This window comes from Vidua macroura, chromosome 12 (assembly GCF_024509145.1).
Source record: "Vidua macroura isolate BioBank_ID:100142 chromosome 12, ASM2450914v1, whole genome shotgun sequence".
Lineage (NCBI taxonomy): Eukaryota > Metazoa > Chordata > Aves > Passeriformes > Viduidae > Vidua > Vidua macroura.
Genome location: NC_071582.1, coordinates 22,358,187 through 22,377,038, shown reverse-complemented (window position 1 = coordinate 22,377,038; position 18,852 = coordinate 22,358,187). Strand labels below are relative to the sequence as shown.

General features: G+C 41.1%; 1 protein-coding gene across 6 annotated transcripts; it reads left to right on the top strand.

Moving 5' to 3' along the window:
* The first annotated feature begins 43 nt into the window (after window positions 1-43).
* Window positions 44-10,320, top strand: LOC128813371 (microtubule-associated protein 1S-like). Of its 6 annotated transcripts, none has more exons than XR_008439012.1 (6): window positions 44-186; window positions 4,414-4,492; window positions 4,679-4,780; window positions 9,283-9,361; window positions 9,748-9,863; window positions 10,200-10,320. XR_008439012.1 is itself a non-coding variant. In XM_053988439.1 (6 exons), exons 1-5 carry the CDS (start codon window positions 51-53, stop codon window positions 9,848-9,850), a joined length of 552 nt encoding a protein of 183 aa, XP_053844414.1. In that variant the 5' UTR covers window positions 44-50; the 3' UTR covers window positions 9,851-9,863; window positions 10,200-10,320. The 6 variants fall into 6 exon arrangements, 4 of the variants coding, with proteins under 4 accessions (XP_053844414.1, XP_053844416.1, XP_053844415.1 ...); XM_053988439.1 differs by having other exon boundaries at window positions 4,361-4,492; XR_008439011.1 differs by lacking the exon at window positions 9,283-9,361 and having other exon boundaries at window positions 4,361-4,492.
* Window positions 10,321-18,852: the final 8,532 nt, after the last annotated feature.

Below are 18,852 nucleotides of genomic sequence, written 5' to 3'. Positions count from 1 at the left end.
AGAGCCGCGCGCCAGTGACCGCGCGCTGCAGCAGCTGCCGCGGCGTTGCCATGGAGACGGCGGCTGGGCCGGTCGCCATGGACACGGCGGCGCCGCCGGGTGATGGGCGGCACGCGCTGCTCGCCGTGATCGGGGAGATCGGGACGGAGCCGGAGCGGGGCGCGCTGCGCGGCGCCCTGGAGCGCGGTGAGGAGTGGGGCCGCGGCGGAGGGGCCGGGGCGAGGCGGACGCGATCCCTGCCCCTGAGAGCCGCGGAACTGCGCGCCTGCCGCGTCGTCCCTGCCGCCGCCTGGGACGAGGTGGAGCTGCCGGTGCCCTCCCCGCCCTGCGGCACCGCCGTCTCGCCGCAGGGCTTCATCCGACTCCTCCCGGCGGGACGGCGGCGGAGGCCTGCGGGCGGTGGCTGCGGGAAGGGTCGAGGCGCTGTCGGGACCGCGGAGGCCGGGGCTGAAGCCGTGGGGCCCAGCGGGGGCCCGGGCGGAGGGCAAGGCCGGGCGGGGCTCGGATCCCCGGCGCAGTGCGGGGCCGGTCTCTGCGGCATCCGTTGTTTTTTCTCCCCTGATCATTGCTTTACATGCATTAGTAACATGTAGCTAACGCAGTTTTTGAACGTCTTAAAGCTTAAAGACGTTTCGTCGTTCTCTTTCCTCTCAGTCTTTATTTTATTAGTGGTTTGGTAGATTGCATGTTATTTCCATCTTACCCCAAAATTCTGTCTTGATGGAGGAATTGTCTTGCTGAACTGTTCACTGTGGTCCCAGGGAGAGCTGTGAACGGGGGTCTGTTGTAGTATGCCTTCTCCCTGTCTATAGAGCAGCCGCATGGACCAGAGTGAGGGAGGACTAGTCACACAGTGACCTGCTTCAGGAATGACACAATGCAGGATGGGTCTGCCGTAACATTAGCCTCTGTTAGCCATATTTTAGTAACATCCAGAGGTCTTGGCAATGAATTAGTCTTTGTATGTTAGATGCAGTGTTGTTTAGCAGTAAGGGGGAAGGAGGTGCTGAGATGATAGTTCTTCCCTTATGGCAGTTTCTGATAGTTTCTGACCAAAAGACAAAGGAGAGTTGATCAACTACATCAGGACCTTAAGGGAATTCTTGTTCTAATAAGCAGTTAGTACACCTTTGAGAAATAAAGTAACAACCTTCTGACTCACCTTCACTCTTCCCCTCAGCTCCCCACTTCCAAGGCACGTTGGTTTGAAATAGTCGTAACTATTGGCCAAACTGTGTTGTTCAGAGATAATTCTGTGACTGTTTTTTTCCCAAGCATCAGCATTACTGAAGAACAGACGGACAGAGCAATTTAAGTAAAGGGTGGGTGTAAAAATGTCAAATATTGTCCAACTTCTTCACTTCAGCATATTTTCCAGCTATCTCTGTTGGCTGGCCTCTTTGTTCATGAAGAGTGTTTCATTCCCTTTTTCAAGGGATGGCTTTAGTTCAGGAGTGGTTGATCTGATTATGACCATCTGGCCTCTGAAAGACCTTCTTTGAAAGGGCCACTCTTGCTTCTTGCACAGCAGGATGATCATCTTCACTTGGCACTTCACTGAACTGGTGTGCTAACCTACCTCCTTATCCATTGTCAGAATCTTTGAAATGGTGACAGATCAGACTGTGAACTAAAGGATTTCACTCCAGTTCTGCAGTCACATATCAGTAACCTGAGAATTCCCACTGCAGAGGAAAAACATGATGTTTGCAACATGAATTGTAACTGCCACAATAGAAATAAGTTCTACAGTTGGCCTTCTCTGACTAGAAACCTGGTGAAATTCTGCCAGATGTAAACACTTTCATTTGCATGAGAGGGAGCCATTTCGGCAGTATTAGTAAGTTACTGGCAGTAGAAGTGAATCACTCAGAGCTGGAAACCTGGATTTCAGTCTTTCCTCTTATATGGAATGGGACCTCCAGCAAGTTAGAGTTTTCTCCACTATGAAATGGGAGGATGACCTCTTCTTAAAATGGACCAATATTTGCAAATTGAAATATATGAAAAATGAGAATAGTTAAAATGACAGCAATCTTGAGACCTGTCAATAGTCAGCATATTATGATGTTGTAGACAGCTGCACTCTTGATTCAGGGAGTTCAAGAAATGTGGAAATGATGATTCCTACTTAAGTGTTAGCTGCTGTAGAGGGCTCATGTGAAGGTAGAACAAGCTGCTGAGCAGTGAATATACAAAGGATGAAAAAGCTAGGGTTTGTTTTGTGTCCTGTTGGCTGTGGCACCCTGTCTGCATTAAAAAAAAAAAACAAAACAAAACAAAAAACAAACAAACAAAAACCAACAAAAAAAAAGGCAAATAACAAAATCAACAAAAAACCCATCAAAAAAGCCCCACAAAAATTTTTTTTCAGTCAATAAATCTCTTGCCCTGACTGCTATAAAAAGTATGTTTTTCCTGACTTCTTTCTATACCTTGGTTCAGGGGAATGCAATAGTGGTTACAGGGCATTATAGGAACCTGCTCATTTCCAGGTATAGAGCTTTGTAGGCTGTGACATTGTGATATCTGAACAACACTTTTTCCAAAATACTGTCTGATAAATGCTAGTTTTATTTTTTTGTTACTGTGTTACTTTTGTCCAATTTTGAAACAATATCCATAAGATTAGGTCTAGTACTGGGGAGAAAGTCCAAATGTTTTAAGCTAATTACCTCAGCAGGAAATAAAACATTCACAAGGGCATAAAGAATGAGATGGAAAACTGATGAGTCACATGGTCCCTTGTCTAGGCTTTGCATTTGCAAAGAGCTAGACTATTTACCCTTATTGTGGTATAGTCTGCACTCTCATGGTAGAGGATTCTAATCAGCAAGGCTTATGTGCCATGAAGTGATAAATTGGAATTGTGGCAGATTTGTAGAGATTATGAGTAAATTCAGACTACCTGTAGGGAAGAAAATGTTGAATAAATTGTTGCAAATATGAGAACAAGTGCAATAATTCCACTCTTCCCTTTCTTGCTCTGAAAGAGCACCTAATCTTTCTGCATCCTAGAGGATGTAGCAGTACCTCAAATAGCACTTATTGCTGCAGTAGGACACAATGACCATGACACAGCAGCTAGTCAGCAGGATTTGCCCTGCAGAGTGCCACCTTGTTCCTGTCCAGGTCAGAATGCTCATAACTACTGCATTAAGATTCTCTTATACTGGACATTTGGTTAAACAATTATGCTGTCTTGGAGTGTAGGATAGGAAAACACTTTGTCCATCTTCTTGCTCTGTGTGTTTTGTTTGTTCGTATCCCGTGTCCAAATTGAAAGGCGCTGTGCTGGTAAGTTGTTTGGTTTTCTGGTTTTTCTTTTTTTTTTTTTTTTTTTTTTTTCCCTGAAGCTCAGATGATTTAGTGAGGAGTTTTTGTGCAGTCTGAAGTGAATACTGTCAGTAAATAAGCATAAATAAACTTTGTTACTCCACTGTGTCAGCTGTCACCAGAAAAAGAAACCAAGCACAAAGGTTTTTTAGCTGCTGTAGATTCTATAGGCCTTGAGACTACTGACATGTGTGATGCAATGATTATTGTCTTGGTATGTGTAGAAAGCTGGAGTGTGTATCCTTGAAGATCTTCTCCCACCAGTGGCCAGCAAAAGCTGTTGCACAACATGGAGAGCTAGAACTGCAGTAAATGGGAATGATCTCTCCATGGAAAATTAACGTGGTTACCTTGAAAGAAAGTAGATAATAGAGGCAATAAAACTTTTATGCAACTTTTATGTCTTTTATGCAAGAGAGATGGTGAAAGAACTCTCAGTGAGGACTCCATCAATAAATACTGGAGCTGAAATTCTTGTTTTAGTTAACCTTAGAAGTCTGTGGCATTGGCCTTCAACATCTGAATATCAGCAGGCATCAGCACCAGATGCTAGAGTAGGTATTTGTAGTGATATCCTGCTTTGGTTCATTGTGGCACAGTGTAGAGTCACACCATCTAGGAAAGGCTGCTCCCTACTGGGATGTGAAAATCTGTGGTCTGTAGTGTTTGGTGTCCTCCAGAATGTACACCTGCTCACATTGAGGTCTGAAGGTGACGTCTTCTGTATGGCTTGGTGCTACTTGCTCTGGGAGCACCTTCCTGCTGTGATATGAAGGCAACTAGCTGGCAATTATAAAGATTAAAGAACAGACTCAAATGGTCTCAGTAGGATCTCAGTGTCTTTGAAGGAGTGATTAGGCAGAGTGAGTTGGAGGAGTAGAGGGCTTTTGTGGCTTGGAGGATGCATAGGCTATAAGGGCAAAGAAGCTTTTCAGTAGCATAACCACACAGTAGCCCATCTCTACTGGTCATGAGTGCTGGAGAGTGCAGATGTAAAACTAACATAATGTATTTGTTTGGTTAGGGGGTAGTGTAATTCATTTGGCTTCATCTCTTGTTGGTTTCCCTTGCATGAAGTCCAAGTTGAATGGAGACTTGCTTACTGCATGTCCTTCATGGAACACTTCATTTCTTCAGGAAAAATGTCTTATGCAAGGTAAGTATCTTATGGTCCTCTGCTTCTGAAGACCTTCTCCATCCTAAGTATGCTAATCTAGTAGAGCATCCCTGGTCTTTGGGTGTCCTGCTCACCTTTCTTTTTCTGCTTCTGTTTCTGGAGTAGATGTAATGACAAAGATAGCTTACTTTTTCCTTTTTTTTTTTTTTTTTTTTTTTTTAACAGGAATTCGTTCCTGGAACATTAATACTCTATACTGTGATCTGAATCATCAACTGCGGCTCTTTGTAAATCGACATCTGGCTCAGTTTTCTTCTGAAGTCAAAGGTCAGCTTTTTGGTTTATATGCATTAACTTTTAACTCTTGTTTTGAGTCTGGAAAAAAAAAAAAACAAACCAACAACAAAGAATAAAATTGTTTGTGATTCAATTAGCAACTTGTTTGCCCAGGATTCTGCAGAGCTGAATGAGAAAGAAAAACAATGGTATGCTGGATGCAATGAATTTACCTTAAAATTACAGATCTTACTACTGAGAATAGAGTTGAATAGAAATATGTGCTGCTTTAAAGCCTATTAAACTAGTTAGAAGTTAGAATTCATCCCTCTGTCTATCTTCTGTATCTTATTCAGATGGCACAGAGTAGTTTACTTTGTAAGCTATTTATTATCAATCGCTTCCTCTGAGGTTTTAGAATATATTTTCACATGCACAAAAGATGTTGCAAGTAGTGTGTAAGAGTAGCCAAATGACCTTTTGGATTTGTCTTTTTCAAGCTCCCTTTCCTGAGAACAATGAATAAGAGCATTATAAAAATGGCACCAACCATTAGAAATTGGGCTTGCTTAGCTTGTGAAAAGCTTGAACTCTGTTTATAATACTTTTATTTAACATATGTTAAGTTACTATAACAGGCACAGATGACACTTGCAAAACCTAGTTTATATAGGACCATCTTATAGTTCACTGTATGTTTTATACTCTTGTCAAAGCTTCTGAATTTTTCCTGTTGGGGAAGCTGTTTTCCTAATGGACAGCTGTGAAAGAAAGTACCTAAACTCTTCACAAATGTGCCACTGACTGAGAGGTCTCACCTTCTCTGACTTTTTAACATGGGGATGGAAATTCTTCCTCCTTGCAAGATGGTGTGTGCATGTGTGTACATTTACTGGATTAAAAAAATATGTATGAAACATATACTTTGAAACACTCAGCAGATTCGTCTCAATTAGAAGAAGCTGCAACAGGTCTAGTTGCAGCTATAGTATAAATAGACTAGAGCACTAACAAGTTACCATAACATTTGCCCAAGAATTCTTCTAAGTCAGAGTTGAGACATCTGGATTAATATTAGCAAAATATATCCTACTCCCTTCCCTAGTGTAGTCCCTGAGGAGGAAGGCGTGATGAATGTACCCTAGCTTTATTCCTGAGGAGCAGAAAGGGTGATGAATGTGGTGGCAGTCTATGAAGAGGTTTCTGTGATGGATCTGGGGAACTGCAAGTCCGTTAACCAACTGTCAGGCCTATTGTGCTAAACAGCAGCAACTACAATATAAGGCAGGGTTAGTGTCTATCTGGGAAGAGTCACCATTGGTTCTGCTTTTCAAATGTCTGGTAGTTCTTCAAAGAGATCAGCAAACATGTAGATGAGTGGTTTAGTCTACTAAGCAAAAATATTTAGAGAATCTAGGTCTATGAAGTCTGTTTAAGAAAGCCTATTGGCCACAGAAATAGGGGCCAGGCTTTGGTATGCAGAAGTTACTGACAGGATGGGTAAACAGAAGTTCTGATATAAACTGTGTGCGTAAACATGTGGTCCTGAACTGAAAGCTTGAAGCTTAACCTGGTGTTAGTCATGCTGCCACTCTTCTTTAGAGCCTTCGTTTACACACCTACAGAATTTCCTGTGGGACTATACATTCCAGCTAGCTCTGCATAGTATCTGTTTGCTCCAGTATATTTTTTGGGAAAGGAAAAGCATAGCTGCCTCTCGGCAGCTTCTGCTTCTGATATGCTTAGCAGTAGAGATGTGAGAGATTCTGGTCTGGGGATCTAGTAGACATGGATTGGCCTTTGGACCAGAGGTATTACTAAAGGGGCTTCTTGGTTTGTGGCAAGTGTGTGCATGTGGCACACACAATTTCTATAATAAATCTCCCTGGCAGCACTTAAGGCCAGAACAGCCAGACAGAGAAAGACTTTGGGATTATAAGGGTTTAAAAAGAAGCTTTGCCTCAAGTTAGATACTTGCACATATCCTGTCTGGACCCATGTTTATTCAGTAAGCATGGATCTTGAAATGCAGCAAGATGATCTGTCAGAGGCAAAAGGAGTGTGCGTGAGAATAATGGCTACAATTTAAAATGTGTTAAGCAGCTATATGGGACTGTGGAAAATGACAGTCTGTACAGGAAGATTGTGCAGGAGATAGTGTATCTTGAATGCTGAAAAGCTTAAATTGAGGATTTATGCTATAATCCCAGGATTTACTTGATGGTGGTAGATCTTGCATGCAAGACAGGTTTCTCTCAGTGATAGCAGTAAGCTATGGTTATGGCATGGTTTGTGGGGAGGAAGTGGGAAAGACTGCTACAAGAGAAATTTCAGGTCACAACTGATAATACAATCTAAAAGAAGCTCAAAATGTGAACTGGGAACAGTCTTGTCTGCATTCCATATGTACTATGAGATAATACCCTTTGGAATATAGCTGCAGTTTTAAATGCTCTTTTAAATTTGTAGTTTCTGCTTGAGCAGCTATTTTTACTGACTACTTTGATGGTAAAGAATCTTTATAATTTTAATTTTTTTAAAACTTCTGCTGCAACTTGCTGCAAATTCATTGCTATGTATCCTATAACAGCCCCATGAAGGGGCCCCATGAAGTGTTGTTTATCACTGTTATCCAGATGAACATACATAAAACTAGAGCTTTTTTATTGTTATTTGGCTCTACACTTTATTTACCTTCTTGTTCCTACTGTGGGCAAAGGGAAGAGTGCCTGCAACTGATTTTCCTCTTAGCATTCATAGCTTGGTGCTAGCTTCTCTGTGCAGAAGGCTGTGCTAGAGCTCTCCTGAAATCTCTTCCAGCTAATGTTGTTTTGATTCCATACTACTTGAAAGATCCCAGTCTGGCTTGTGTGGGGAACATGTACCTCCCCACTGGTATGCTGAGTAGGATATCTGAAGGATAAAACAATTTTTTTCAGAGGTGCATTAACTGGAGAATATAATTCCCTTAAAGCTGATGTTTGCAGTCTGATTAAGGAGAAGTCAGCTGCAGCACAGCAGTTTCTGTAAAGTCAGAGTAGTTGTTTGAGTTTCTCACTTGACAGATTTGTAGTAACCAGTAAATGTTTGACACCACTGGCAAGAAACAAAAGATGGAGACTGGTAACACAATATGTCTAAGTAAAGCAGTCTACCAGAATATTACAAGACTTTCCTGTTTGCAATTTCCAATTTGTAAGTTGGTTACAATAGTTGTTTCCAACCTGTATTTGTAGGATGTTAATGCATATTGTTTGCAGTTGAAATTAAAATGTAACTGCAGTGTTCTGTGGGAACGAAGATGGCACAGCTATCAAGATTTTAGCAGACAAGATTTTAGTCTGCTTAAAGATGATGAGGAACAAGTGATTCTCAAATGCAGAACAATCAAGAGGAGGAAAGCTCATGGCAGAGCTTGTAATGGTGAAGTGAGACTGAATGCATCTTATGGAAGTTAATTTGTTGTTGGTCTTTTGAGTTTCTTTTTACCCACACTGACTTGCTGGCTGCCCTCTGAGTACCACAGATAACATGGCCCTTGCTGTAGGGGTAATCTCACAGCAGAGTTCACAGGTTATGAATGGGAGGCACAGCAAGAAATCAAGTGTGGATGTATTTGGAGATTCTGGAAGCTAGTAAATTGTCTGAAGGAAGGAGAGTGTGACACGGGGAGAAAAAATGAACAGAAGTGTGCCCTCCGATATTCTAAGGGCAGCCCCAGGTGTACTTCTGCACTGGCTACCAAAGTAGTTTAAGATTATGGGCAGTGTCTCCTTGCACTGGATGTTAAGAGTTCTTTAAAACCAGGAAGGAATGGCTCTTTCAAATAAAAAATGACATGGTTTGATGTGAAATGCTTAAAATAATTCTTTCTCAGCACAAGGGAAGTATGCTTTCTGATATCTGTTAATTTTGATGTTCAGAGAAAACCACTTTTTCTGAAAACAGTTAACTCCATGAATATTAGCAGCTGCTTTCAGTCTCACTAGGGGGGTTTTAAATACCTCAACAACCATCCCAGTGGTCTTTTCTCTCAGGTTGTACTTTGTGTTGTCCTTCACAAAAACTTTTTAAAAATAACTAATGACATAATTGAAAATCAAGCTATTAAAAACATCAGGCAGGTTGAATTTGATGGAGCAAAATCTTGAAATAATCAAATATTGATGATCTATTTTCTTGCTTCTCTAAAAGGAATATGAGTAATATTAAACATTTTCAAGTATTAGCTTGCATTTTCCTTTGCAAACATAATGTTTTACACTGAAAGCCATCAGTAACAGTTGAATAACTAGCTGTCTTGTCAGCAGATGGCCTTCAGGCTCTGAAGCCTTTAGTATTCAGCCTAACACTCGTTCTTCACATCCTACCCATGCCTTTGTTTTACACTTTGTGCCAATTGAGGATGATACATCTGCCACAGCTCCCTGAGAATGTGGCAAAGTTGTGTTACAGTTCCTGAAGGCAGCTGTGTTTAGGATGAGCACTCCTAGAAGGCTTTTAACTCAGACTAGGAGAAGAATTTGGTTTTACTGCCTTTCTGGAACATACAGGCAGCTACAAAGAGGATGGAGGCTTTCCCTTCACAAGGGGCAGTGAGTGCAAGTTGCATTGGAAGACTATTGAAGTCAGGTAAGAACTTTTTTTTTTTTTTTTTTTTTTTTTTTTATTGTGAGGAAAATCAGTCGCAGGGAAAAACCTCCCAGGGACATGGTAGAGCCCCATCATTGAAGGTTTTCAAGATGTAATTGGATAGGGTGCTAGATGTATGATCTCTGTTTTGTTTCCCATTAAGTTGAACCAGATAATCTTTTGAGGCCCCTTCAAACCTTGACTGTTCTGTGCTCCTGTGTATTCAGCTGTGCAGCAGTGAAAGGACAGGGACTTTTAGTCCTGGCACAAACCAGGTTGTTAAGTTACAAATCTAATAAGAAGAAAAGGCAAATGCACAAGTCCACCATGCACATCTTTATCTCAAAGTCTGGATTTGATCTTCCTTTTGCGTTAATATTCCATAGGTCAATGTTTTTACTTGTGCAAGTGATTCAATTTCTTCATGGAACTTGGAATGGCTTGGAGTGTCAGCTTGTGCCATATGCTTTTTCCTACTGCACTGCTTAGTTGGTCGTCAGTGGTGAGTCTCAAGTGCATGACAGTAAAAAAAGCTGCCTTGTTTATTCAAATTAGAGCTTCTAGATAACACAGATGATAAATTTGTGTGTTCAAGCAAAAGCTGTTCTAGACAGGAGGCAAAAGATCAATTGCTTGTGAAAATTAGATTACAGTGAAAGTGTATGCTCCCCACAGCTGTGGCCTCTTGCTAGAGAGATTTTTGTAACATAGGTCATTGAGTGATGGATTTTGTTGACTCTTGGCTGTTTTAACGAAAGTACTGCTATATCCTAAATTTGCATGTTCAGGTAGCAAAAAAGTCAGTGGCTAACTCTTTTTTTTTTTTTTTTTCCCACAGATGCAACAATGATTATTTGGACTTTTGATGCGATTTCTAGTCCTTGAGCAATTAATTGTCCTGTACCATTTGTCTGCCAACATACTTTTGACCAGAGAAATACAAAAGCAAGCATTTGTCAGCTTCTGTGCTTCCTCCTTGTGTGCTCGAGGGCTGTATTTACTTTCATAGTAACCACACAGAGCATGACCTCAAAGATCTCATGAGTTGCAGTCTACTAAAATAGCTTCCCAGGCTGTAAGCACAGCCCGTGTTTCTTGTTGGTACATGTGGCTGCAATAATCCCAATCTTTCCAGCTGATTCCTGTCACAAACATCCTTAGATGTTTCTCCTGGATAACTGGTAAGGAATATCTCTGTGGGACTTGCAAGCACCCCTATGATCTACTAGTTAGACATACTTTAATCAGTTACTCCTGTGTTCTGTAGGAATACATCTTCTCTAAGGCTGCTCTATGTTAGGGTGGGTATTGGTACTGGTTCAAGCCAAAGGTACACGCAGCACAGCGACCAAAAAAAAATAGATGCATGGGCAGGAGTGTAAGAAGAGTATGTAAAATACTTCTTCCTTGTACTATCCTGGCTCATATCTCTTTCCAGCTCATGGAGAGGTGTGTTTTCTACCTGTTTAGTAACAGTACTTTTCAACTTCCACAAAGTTTTTCATTTTTTCCCTGGAAGTAGAGGAAGCAAGGAATAGAATGGTTCATTGACCTGTCACAGGAAGAAACCTGCAACCATATCTTATTTGCTTGGATTCTTATTCCTGCCTTGTCTCATTTTGATATATCTTCTTATATTGGACAGTACTGTCCAATCTGGTTATGCTATAGGTCTGGCATATTTGCCTACTCATGATTTCTCCAGATTGCAGAGGCCAGACTTACCTAATGGTTCCTTATAGGGAATCTATCCCAGATATTTGGTTTATATTTTGTATTAATGCCTTCCAGATCTACCTCTTTGGGGTGCTGGGAACAGAAGTATGTAGTGTTCAAAGTGGGGTAGAGCTATGCATTTACACAGTGGCACAAGGTTTTTTTTTCTTCCTTTCCCAGTTTCTGGCATAACTATTGTTCTCTGCTGCTGAGCACTGAGCTGACTCATGAATAGAACCGAGCTTATAACCTCAAGATAGCCCAGTTTTAAGAGTTAGCTCTGGTTAGCAATAGTTAGTGTAACTTTGTGATTTATACTGATAAATAAAGGGCAAATGAAACCCAGCAGTGTGATTTTTTTTTTTTTTTTTTTTTTCTCCTGGCAGTTCATCTGCAGCCATACTTGATACTATCCATAAGCTTTGCCACCAGTCTACTTTCCTCCTTTTCAGGTAGCCTGTGAATACACAGTGAGCAGCACAAGTCACGGTGTAGGCTTATATGACATGACTTATAAAATAATGATTGCACTATATCAATACAACCTTTGAGATTCTGACAAGCTTATTTGGTTTTTATTAAGAAGGAAGGTAATATTTTCTGTAAAGCCATGCTGATTGACATTAATTTAGTATTCTATTTGAATCTTTACTGCTGATGGGTTTTCCAGTCTCCTAGGACTTAAATGCCAGAGTAGTGGAGCTCATATTGGAAGCTGAGAGCTTCTTAGTCAATCTTGGATCTTGTACGAGAAATTCTATTTTGCATAGGCTTGGTCTGAATGCTGCAATCTCTCCCACCATTGTTAAAATTTCACTGTCTCTAAAATATATTTTAATTTCTTTCAGCTGCAGAAAAAAAAAAAAAATTACTGAATGCTTCTGCCTCTATTTGACCTGCAGAGCTTAGTTTTAAAATGAGATAGCATTAAAACATCTGCTAAAGTTGGTAAAAGAAGTGCTTTTATATATGGTCTTACATGGTTTTGCTTTTGTGCTAAGAGACCTCCTCTGGACATTACACATCCTCAGAGTTCTCTTTTCTTTTAAGAAGCTGAACAGAATTTTCCCCTCAATACTCAGTGGAGGAGCTAACAGAACCAGAGCAGAGCAGCTGTGAAAAATTGATTCCTTCATAGGAATGATGCTTCCCATGAGTAGATGGGAAGATGGGCTTCATATCATGCATCTGATGCCAGTATACTGATGCTGCTTTGGCAGGCCACTGAGTTGTCAGTCCTCATCTCTGTTTGCCTGTTGTATTTCGAACTGTTCCTTTGTTCCCATTGTGTGTTTTGAGGTTCTCACTGTGACACCCAAAAGGCTATGGTGTGAAAATAAGAAGCCAAAGCCTCAGTGAGCTGTTTTGAACTTCAGCTCAGCATAGGCTCAGCAAACACCAGGTTCTTTCTTTTGTGCTATTCTGCCCAAACATTGTTACATGAATTTTAGCCAACCCCCACCCCTTTCAGTCAGTAAATTTTAAATTGACCCTCTGCAACTCACATTTTTGTACATACTTGTTGTACATTTGAAATTGCTGAGACTTCAATGAATCATACAGGATATACTCATAGAAAACATAATTCTTATAAAAGAGCCAAATTTTCTCAGCTTCTTGTCCTTCTGTTAAGCTCCTCTGCTGAATACTGAGGGGGAGATTCTGTTAAGCTTTTAAAGAACAGGTAAGATAGAAGGAAATTTCTTGCTAGTTCAGATCGGTGGTCTAACAAGCCAAATTGATTGCCCTTTCCCCTCTCACAGGTCCCTCCCTATCTGTGTTGTTGTTTTTTTTTTTTTCAAATAAGAATTCTTCAAAAGTACTGAGTGAACCAGTTAAGGGGACAAAAAAAAAGGAGGGGTGAGGGGGAGGAAGAGGATGTGCTTCCACTGAATGCCAGCAGAAAACCAGCAAAGTCTGTTGAAGACACCATTTTCTCCATCTTATAATATTAGCAGCTCTCAGCCATTGGATAACAGTTTATGGATAATCTATATGATGCAGAACAGTTTTTTAAACTTTGCTCTGGTAGCTATTTCATGTTGTCCATTACAGCAGTTGCACACAGAGTACTGGGGGCAGGAGGGAAGGAGGGTTGCTGGTATTTGTGGGTTTGGTTTTATATTTTTTGTGTTGCAGTGACATTTCTTTAGTTTGACAAAGGCAGCATTCTCTTGCGGGCCATGTGCTTTGTGAGCACAGCAGCTGCAGCAACAGAGTAGAGACCTCCTAAATAAGAGACATTCAAATACATGCTGCTTTTGAAGTTTTCATTGTTTTTGTGTTGTTCCATGTTTAGCAGACCTGTTGGAACTAGAGAGACTTAGTACAAGTTAATACAAGTTTCTGGGTGTTTTTTTTTGTTTTGTTTTGGGTTTGGTTTTATTTGTTGTTTTTGTTTTAGAATATTGCTGGAATTCTGGTATCAGACACATCTAGATTTTGGAAAGAATGCCTTATAAATAAGTTGTGTATCATTATTTCACTCTGGTTCTATCCACTTTAGTGTGCCTGGAAGCAGTGGCTTAGAATAGGCTTTTCTACTACTAGTCAGCTGGACTTTGCTAAGATAAATATGATGAGCAAAGGGGAAACAGGATTAAGTAGGAAAATAATCTTTAAAATGTGAGTTTCAGCAGCTGTGTATAGTTTTCTTACAGATTTCCTGGTTCATTTCCCTCTACCCTGTTGTGAATGCAGCTCCCTTTCCTTTGCTTTTAAAGAATTGCTGGTATTGGTGTGGGCTCAAGGAGTGAGTCTCTGACCAGCTGCTCTCAATTTCTGTTTACCCAAGTGTTGTGCTCAGGTGAGTGGTTTGGGGTGCTCCAGTGCTGGTGTCCTTTGTAGGCTGAGGACCAGGGCTGAGCCTTTACTGTATGTGCCCTCAGGCCTTGGCCATCAGGTTCTGCTGCACTTGCCATGGTGGCTTTGTGGGTGGAAAACTACTCATAGCTGGCAAATGTGCCCTATCTCACTGCTGCAGTGCAGAGTAGTGAGTGGCACTGATGTGCCAAATGCCAGAGTAAAAGGCCATGCCATCAGCACTAGGTGCTCCTATACTCTGGTAATCGTGGCAGGCCCTTGGCCAAGAAGGACAATGCTGCTGCTCTGCTTCTGCAGGCAATGGGTCCAAACACAACTCCTGTAGTGATCTCATCCAGAATCTGAGCTGCTGTTTTGGGAAATAAATTTTTCTGCTAGGTCCAGATTCTGAAAAGTAGAAAAACAGTGTAGATGGAACATGTTAATCCTATTTTGTCCCGAGATTAATTGTTGTCATGTGCTATTGTAATTTTAATGCCATAATTCCTACCGTCTTAGAAAACAGATGTCCCTCAGTCTGACTGGCTCAGTTTACAGGATTTTGCCTTGCTCTGTTAACTATAGCATTGCTGGAACATATGCCTCTTTCCTCCCTCTGTAAGAACTTAAGTTACAGACTTAAGGAATCATTTTCCCCTCCTGATCTGATGTTACTTCTTTCTTGGGTAATCTGAGATTAAATGCTTTCTGATTGATTTTAAGAACACATAATAGTCTTTGTGCTAGAAATCAGGCATTCTAAAGTGGAATTAATGGGGATCATTAATGGCTGGGGTCTAGAGGAATCCTTCTTTTGAAGTACCAACTTGTTTTCATTCTGTTCTATGTAGTGGAATGTCTTGCCAGTTGATATGGAAACTTTGGGAGGTTGTGTAGACAGGCAATCAGCTTTTCCTGATTTCTTGCCAGGACATGTGTTACTGCAGAGGATCCACACCACATCTCTAATCCACCTGTAATTTCCTTTTACTTTTTACTTTATCCTTCTGGTCTGTATGAAACAATAGTGGAACAAATGGATCAGTTCCTGATTTTGAGCTTTGGAATACTAAGAACACTGCAAAGAAAATGAAGTCACTGCCTGAAGATAGTTCCTATTTTTTTTTTTTTTTTAACCAAATGTATGTTTTAGCTATTGCTTGTGGGTTTTTGGGGAGAGGTGCTAGGGTTTTTGTATTATGTAGACTTTTTAGGTAAGGTCGTTTCTTATTTGAATGTATGACCGGTCTGTTATAAACCACAGGTAATTATCGTAGAAACATAGAGTATCCTGAGTTGGAACGGATCTACACAGATCATCAAGTCCAACCCCTGGCCCTGCACAGGGCACCCCGAAATCTCACTGTGTGTCTGAGATTGTCTAAACACTCCTTGAGCTCTGGCAGTGTTTGGACTGCGACCACTGCTCTGGAGAGCCTGTTCCAGTGCCTGATTACTTTCTGGGGGAAGAACCTTTTCCTAGTACCCAGCCTAAACCTCCCCTGACACAGCTCCAGACTATCCCTCAGGTCCTGTCACAGAGAGCAGAGATCCGTGCTGCCCTTCATAAGGAAGCTGCAGACTCCCATGAGGTCTGACCTCAGGATTGCTTCTCACCTAGACCCTTCACCCTGTCTGTGGCTCTCCTTTGGATGCTCTCTAATAGCTCCATATCTTTCTGGTATTGTGACTAAGCTGCTCCCAGGACTCAAGGTGAGGCCACACCAGCGCAGAGCAGGGCAATCACATCCCTCACCCAGCCAGCGATGCTGGGCCTGATGCCCCCCAGGACACCCTTGGTCATCCTGGCTGCCAGGGCATTGCTGATGTATTCAACTTGCCATCAACCAGGACCCACAGATCCCTTCCCACAACACTGCTCTCCAGCCTCTCATTCCCCAGTCTGTCCATACGTCCAGGGTCACCCCATTCCAGGTTTAGAATCCAACACCTGTCCTCAAAGTTTGTACAGTTGGTGATTCCCCAACTCTCTGACTTGTTAAGGCCTCTCTGCAGGACTTGTCTGCCTTCAAGGGAGTCAACAGCTACACTTAATTTATTATAACTAGCAAACTTATTATCCCTTTGAGTCATATGTCCAAGTTGTTTATGAAGAAAACTGGGCCTAAACAGTAGAACACTACTGACACACATGTTCATTAAGGGGAAATAGTCAGCACAGTCAAGAACTCCTGCTGCCACTACCACTATGGTGGGAAATAGCAGAGAAAGACCTCTCTGCCGCAGGTGTTCTGTGTGGGGCTTCTCTGGTGCAGGGGTGGGTGGGGCACTGCTGTGTGGAAAGCCAAGGCAGTACAGGTCACTGCTGGGATCCACCTGCTCTTTCTCCTGTCATTGCTTAGGTCTGGTGTGTGTGGGAGCTGCTAGCAAAGCTGTCAGTAATATGCTAGAGGGGGAATTCCTGATCCAGGCATACTTATTGGAGAGTAAGTCTTCACAAAGCAGACTGTTTTGATACAATTATTCAACTAGAAATAAATCAATATAGTTATTATCTGCTCAGAATTAGTCCTTATACAAAACACAACAAAAATAATGCTTGGAAAGGTTTTTCCTGTGTTTTCTGCATTTTATCTCCACAGATAATTAACTTTCCAATTTTGCGAGTTTCTTAGCTCAAAACTCCTAGAGTTGAAATCACCCCAGTTGTGAATTCACTGGTTGCATTTCTAAAGTTAGAACTTGCCTTACTAAATTGTTACTCTTGCTTATGAAACCAGATGCTGTGGTTAAATGTTGCTGGCAGTTCATGGAATTCAAAATGTTGAAATGTATATGGAGGCAAAAAATAACTGGGTTTATCCTGGAACAATCTTTCTTATCCTTCAAGAACAGAGGAGGGAGTGCATTGAGCTGAGCCCATCCTGCTGTGCTGTCTGTCACATAGAATACTTGAAGGGTCAAGATCTGTTTGAATGGACCTTGAGGGAAGATTAACCCTTGAATTTGATAGAAAAGGAAAATAATGATGAGATCTTTGGGAAAGGGTTGGACCTTTCTTCAGGACACAATATAAAACAAGCATATTTTGGTTTTTTTTCTTTTTATTACTTTGTGTCTTGGTAGGTGTGACTGGTTTTTCCCTTGTTACCTTTTAAAATTTACCCTTTCTTTGTTACCTTTTAAAAAAGAAATATTGAGCCTGGGCTGTGCTTAGGTAGTACCTTGGTAATAACTCAACGGTTTTGATTTCTCAGGCCTTTTTAAAATGGCTTTTGTGGAATACATTCTGAATTGATTTTAAACAGTGGAGCTTGCTCCAGTGATGTTGGTACTCATCTGTAGGACTTTTTAGGATGGTCGAGTTGGATGAGATTTAAATTTCTGATGGTTAAAAAAAAAAAAGGAAAAAGATCTCTGAACAACACAATAGGACAAGGACATATATTTCTTTCAGATGACCTGATCTCAGTGTTTCATTCATATTTTTGTAAACTAAGGCCTATTCTGGATTTTGTCTGCCTTCACTTTGACAGTAGCTAATGTGGAAATTTACAATGACTATTTTCAATGTTATGTGCCTTCAAGTAAGTGAATGGTTTGAATTTTACTTACTCCTACTTCTTTGCCTCTGAAATTTTAGTGAGTACTAATGATTCTGTAGAAAAATCTGCAGTAGACAGACTTCTATATAGAAAATTCTCCTGGGATCACTGTTCTAAAGATGGCATTTGCTTGCATTTTTATTCCTATTTCATGTGGATGAATAATTCAAAGTGATTATTGATTTCCCTTCCTCCCCTCACCACACCCCCACCCCCTATTTGTTTTCCCTCTCTGGTTTCATCTGAGGCAGATCTTTGCAGGAAAGCATGTGCTGCAGTGCTGATTTTATCATCCAGGAGAGCATAAATGCAGGAGGGAATAGTACCTGAAATGGATGTCCTGTTTGATCCATGTCTGAAGAATATTTGCATATTTCTCATATTTTTCCTTTTTCTTGACTAAGAGATTACAAGCAGAATGTGTCTAGAAACCATGACATCCTAAACTAGCACACAATTTACTAGCACTAGTTTGGAGGGACTAATGTTTTATCTCTTTAAATTTAAAATATGCCTGAAAGAGCAATTTCTGTTCTGTAATGATAGCATATGGTTATTTCTGTGGTGTCTTTGCATATAGTAGCAACTAGATCCTGTCACTGTTAGTTTTTCCTAGAATTTTCAGCTTGTCTTCAAACCTGGATTCATTTTGAGAGAAGCCTCCAAACAATGCCTGTTAAAACTGCCTGAACCTGACAGGTAATGGGTTCTACAGCCTCACAAAATGTGTCAGAGCTGTTTTGTTTTGCTTACATAAAAATGTCTGCATGTCAACATCTTGGTTTCCAATTCAAAAGGTTACACAAAAAATGAAGCACCTCTGGTGGTTTTATGAACCCGTGATATGGGCCAATAAAAAATATACCCCTTTTTAAGCAAGTCATCTCCAGTCAATGTCACAGCCATGTAAACACGGAATTATATACAGAGCGTTGTCAACCTTCCCAACTGTATGTTGTCTTGGCAATTTTACTTGTGCCACTGCCAGTTCTAAAGTCTAGTCTACTCTCTCTGCAGCCTTCCTTTTGATTTCTCTGTCAGGCTTAGCTCCTGCCTGCCATTTGCAACACCTTCATTGTTGTCACTGATGACTGTTGTCTCTCTTTTAAGATCCTGCTGTGATTTTTTTTTTTTTTTTTTTTTTTTTTTTTTTTTTTTTTTTTTTTTTTGTCAGAGCTGTCCTACCAGCTCCTTGTCTGTAGAGCATTGTGGCATTTGCTACCCAAATAACAGGCAGGGCACCTGCTGATATTGGTGCCTCTGGAATGACGCTGCTCTCCATAAGGGTGTTAGCAACCTTTGCACGCCTGTTCAGGTCTTGAAGACAGAGTTAAAGGAGCAGGTTCCCAGGAATCCATTTTTGGGGCAGCTGGTACCTTTTCCAAGAGGTTACTGTCTGGTTCATGG

Excerpts from the sequence above, each read along its gene's own strand:
- LOC128813371 (XM_053988439.1), top strand. The coding sequence starts at position 51 with ATGGAGACGGCGGCTGGGCCGGTCGCCATGGACACGGCGGCGCCGCCG. Across the intron at positions 187-4,360 it reads GCGCGGCGCCCTGGAGCGCG|GGGGTAGTGTAATTCATTTG; the intron begins GTGAGGAGTGGG and ends TTGTTTGGTTAG. Across the intron at positions 4,493-4,678 it reads GGAAAAATGTCTTATGCAAG|GAATTCGTTCCTGGAACATT; the intron begins GTAAGTATCTTA and ends TTTTTTTAACAG.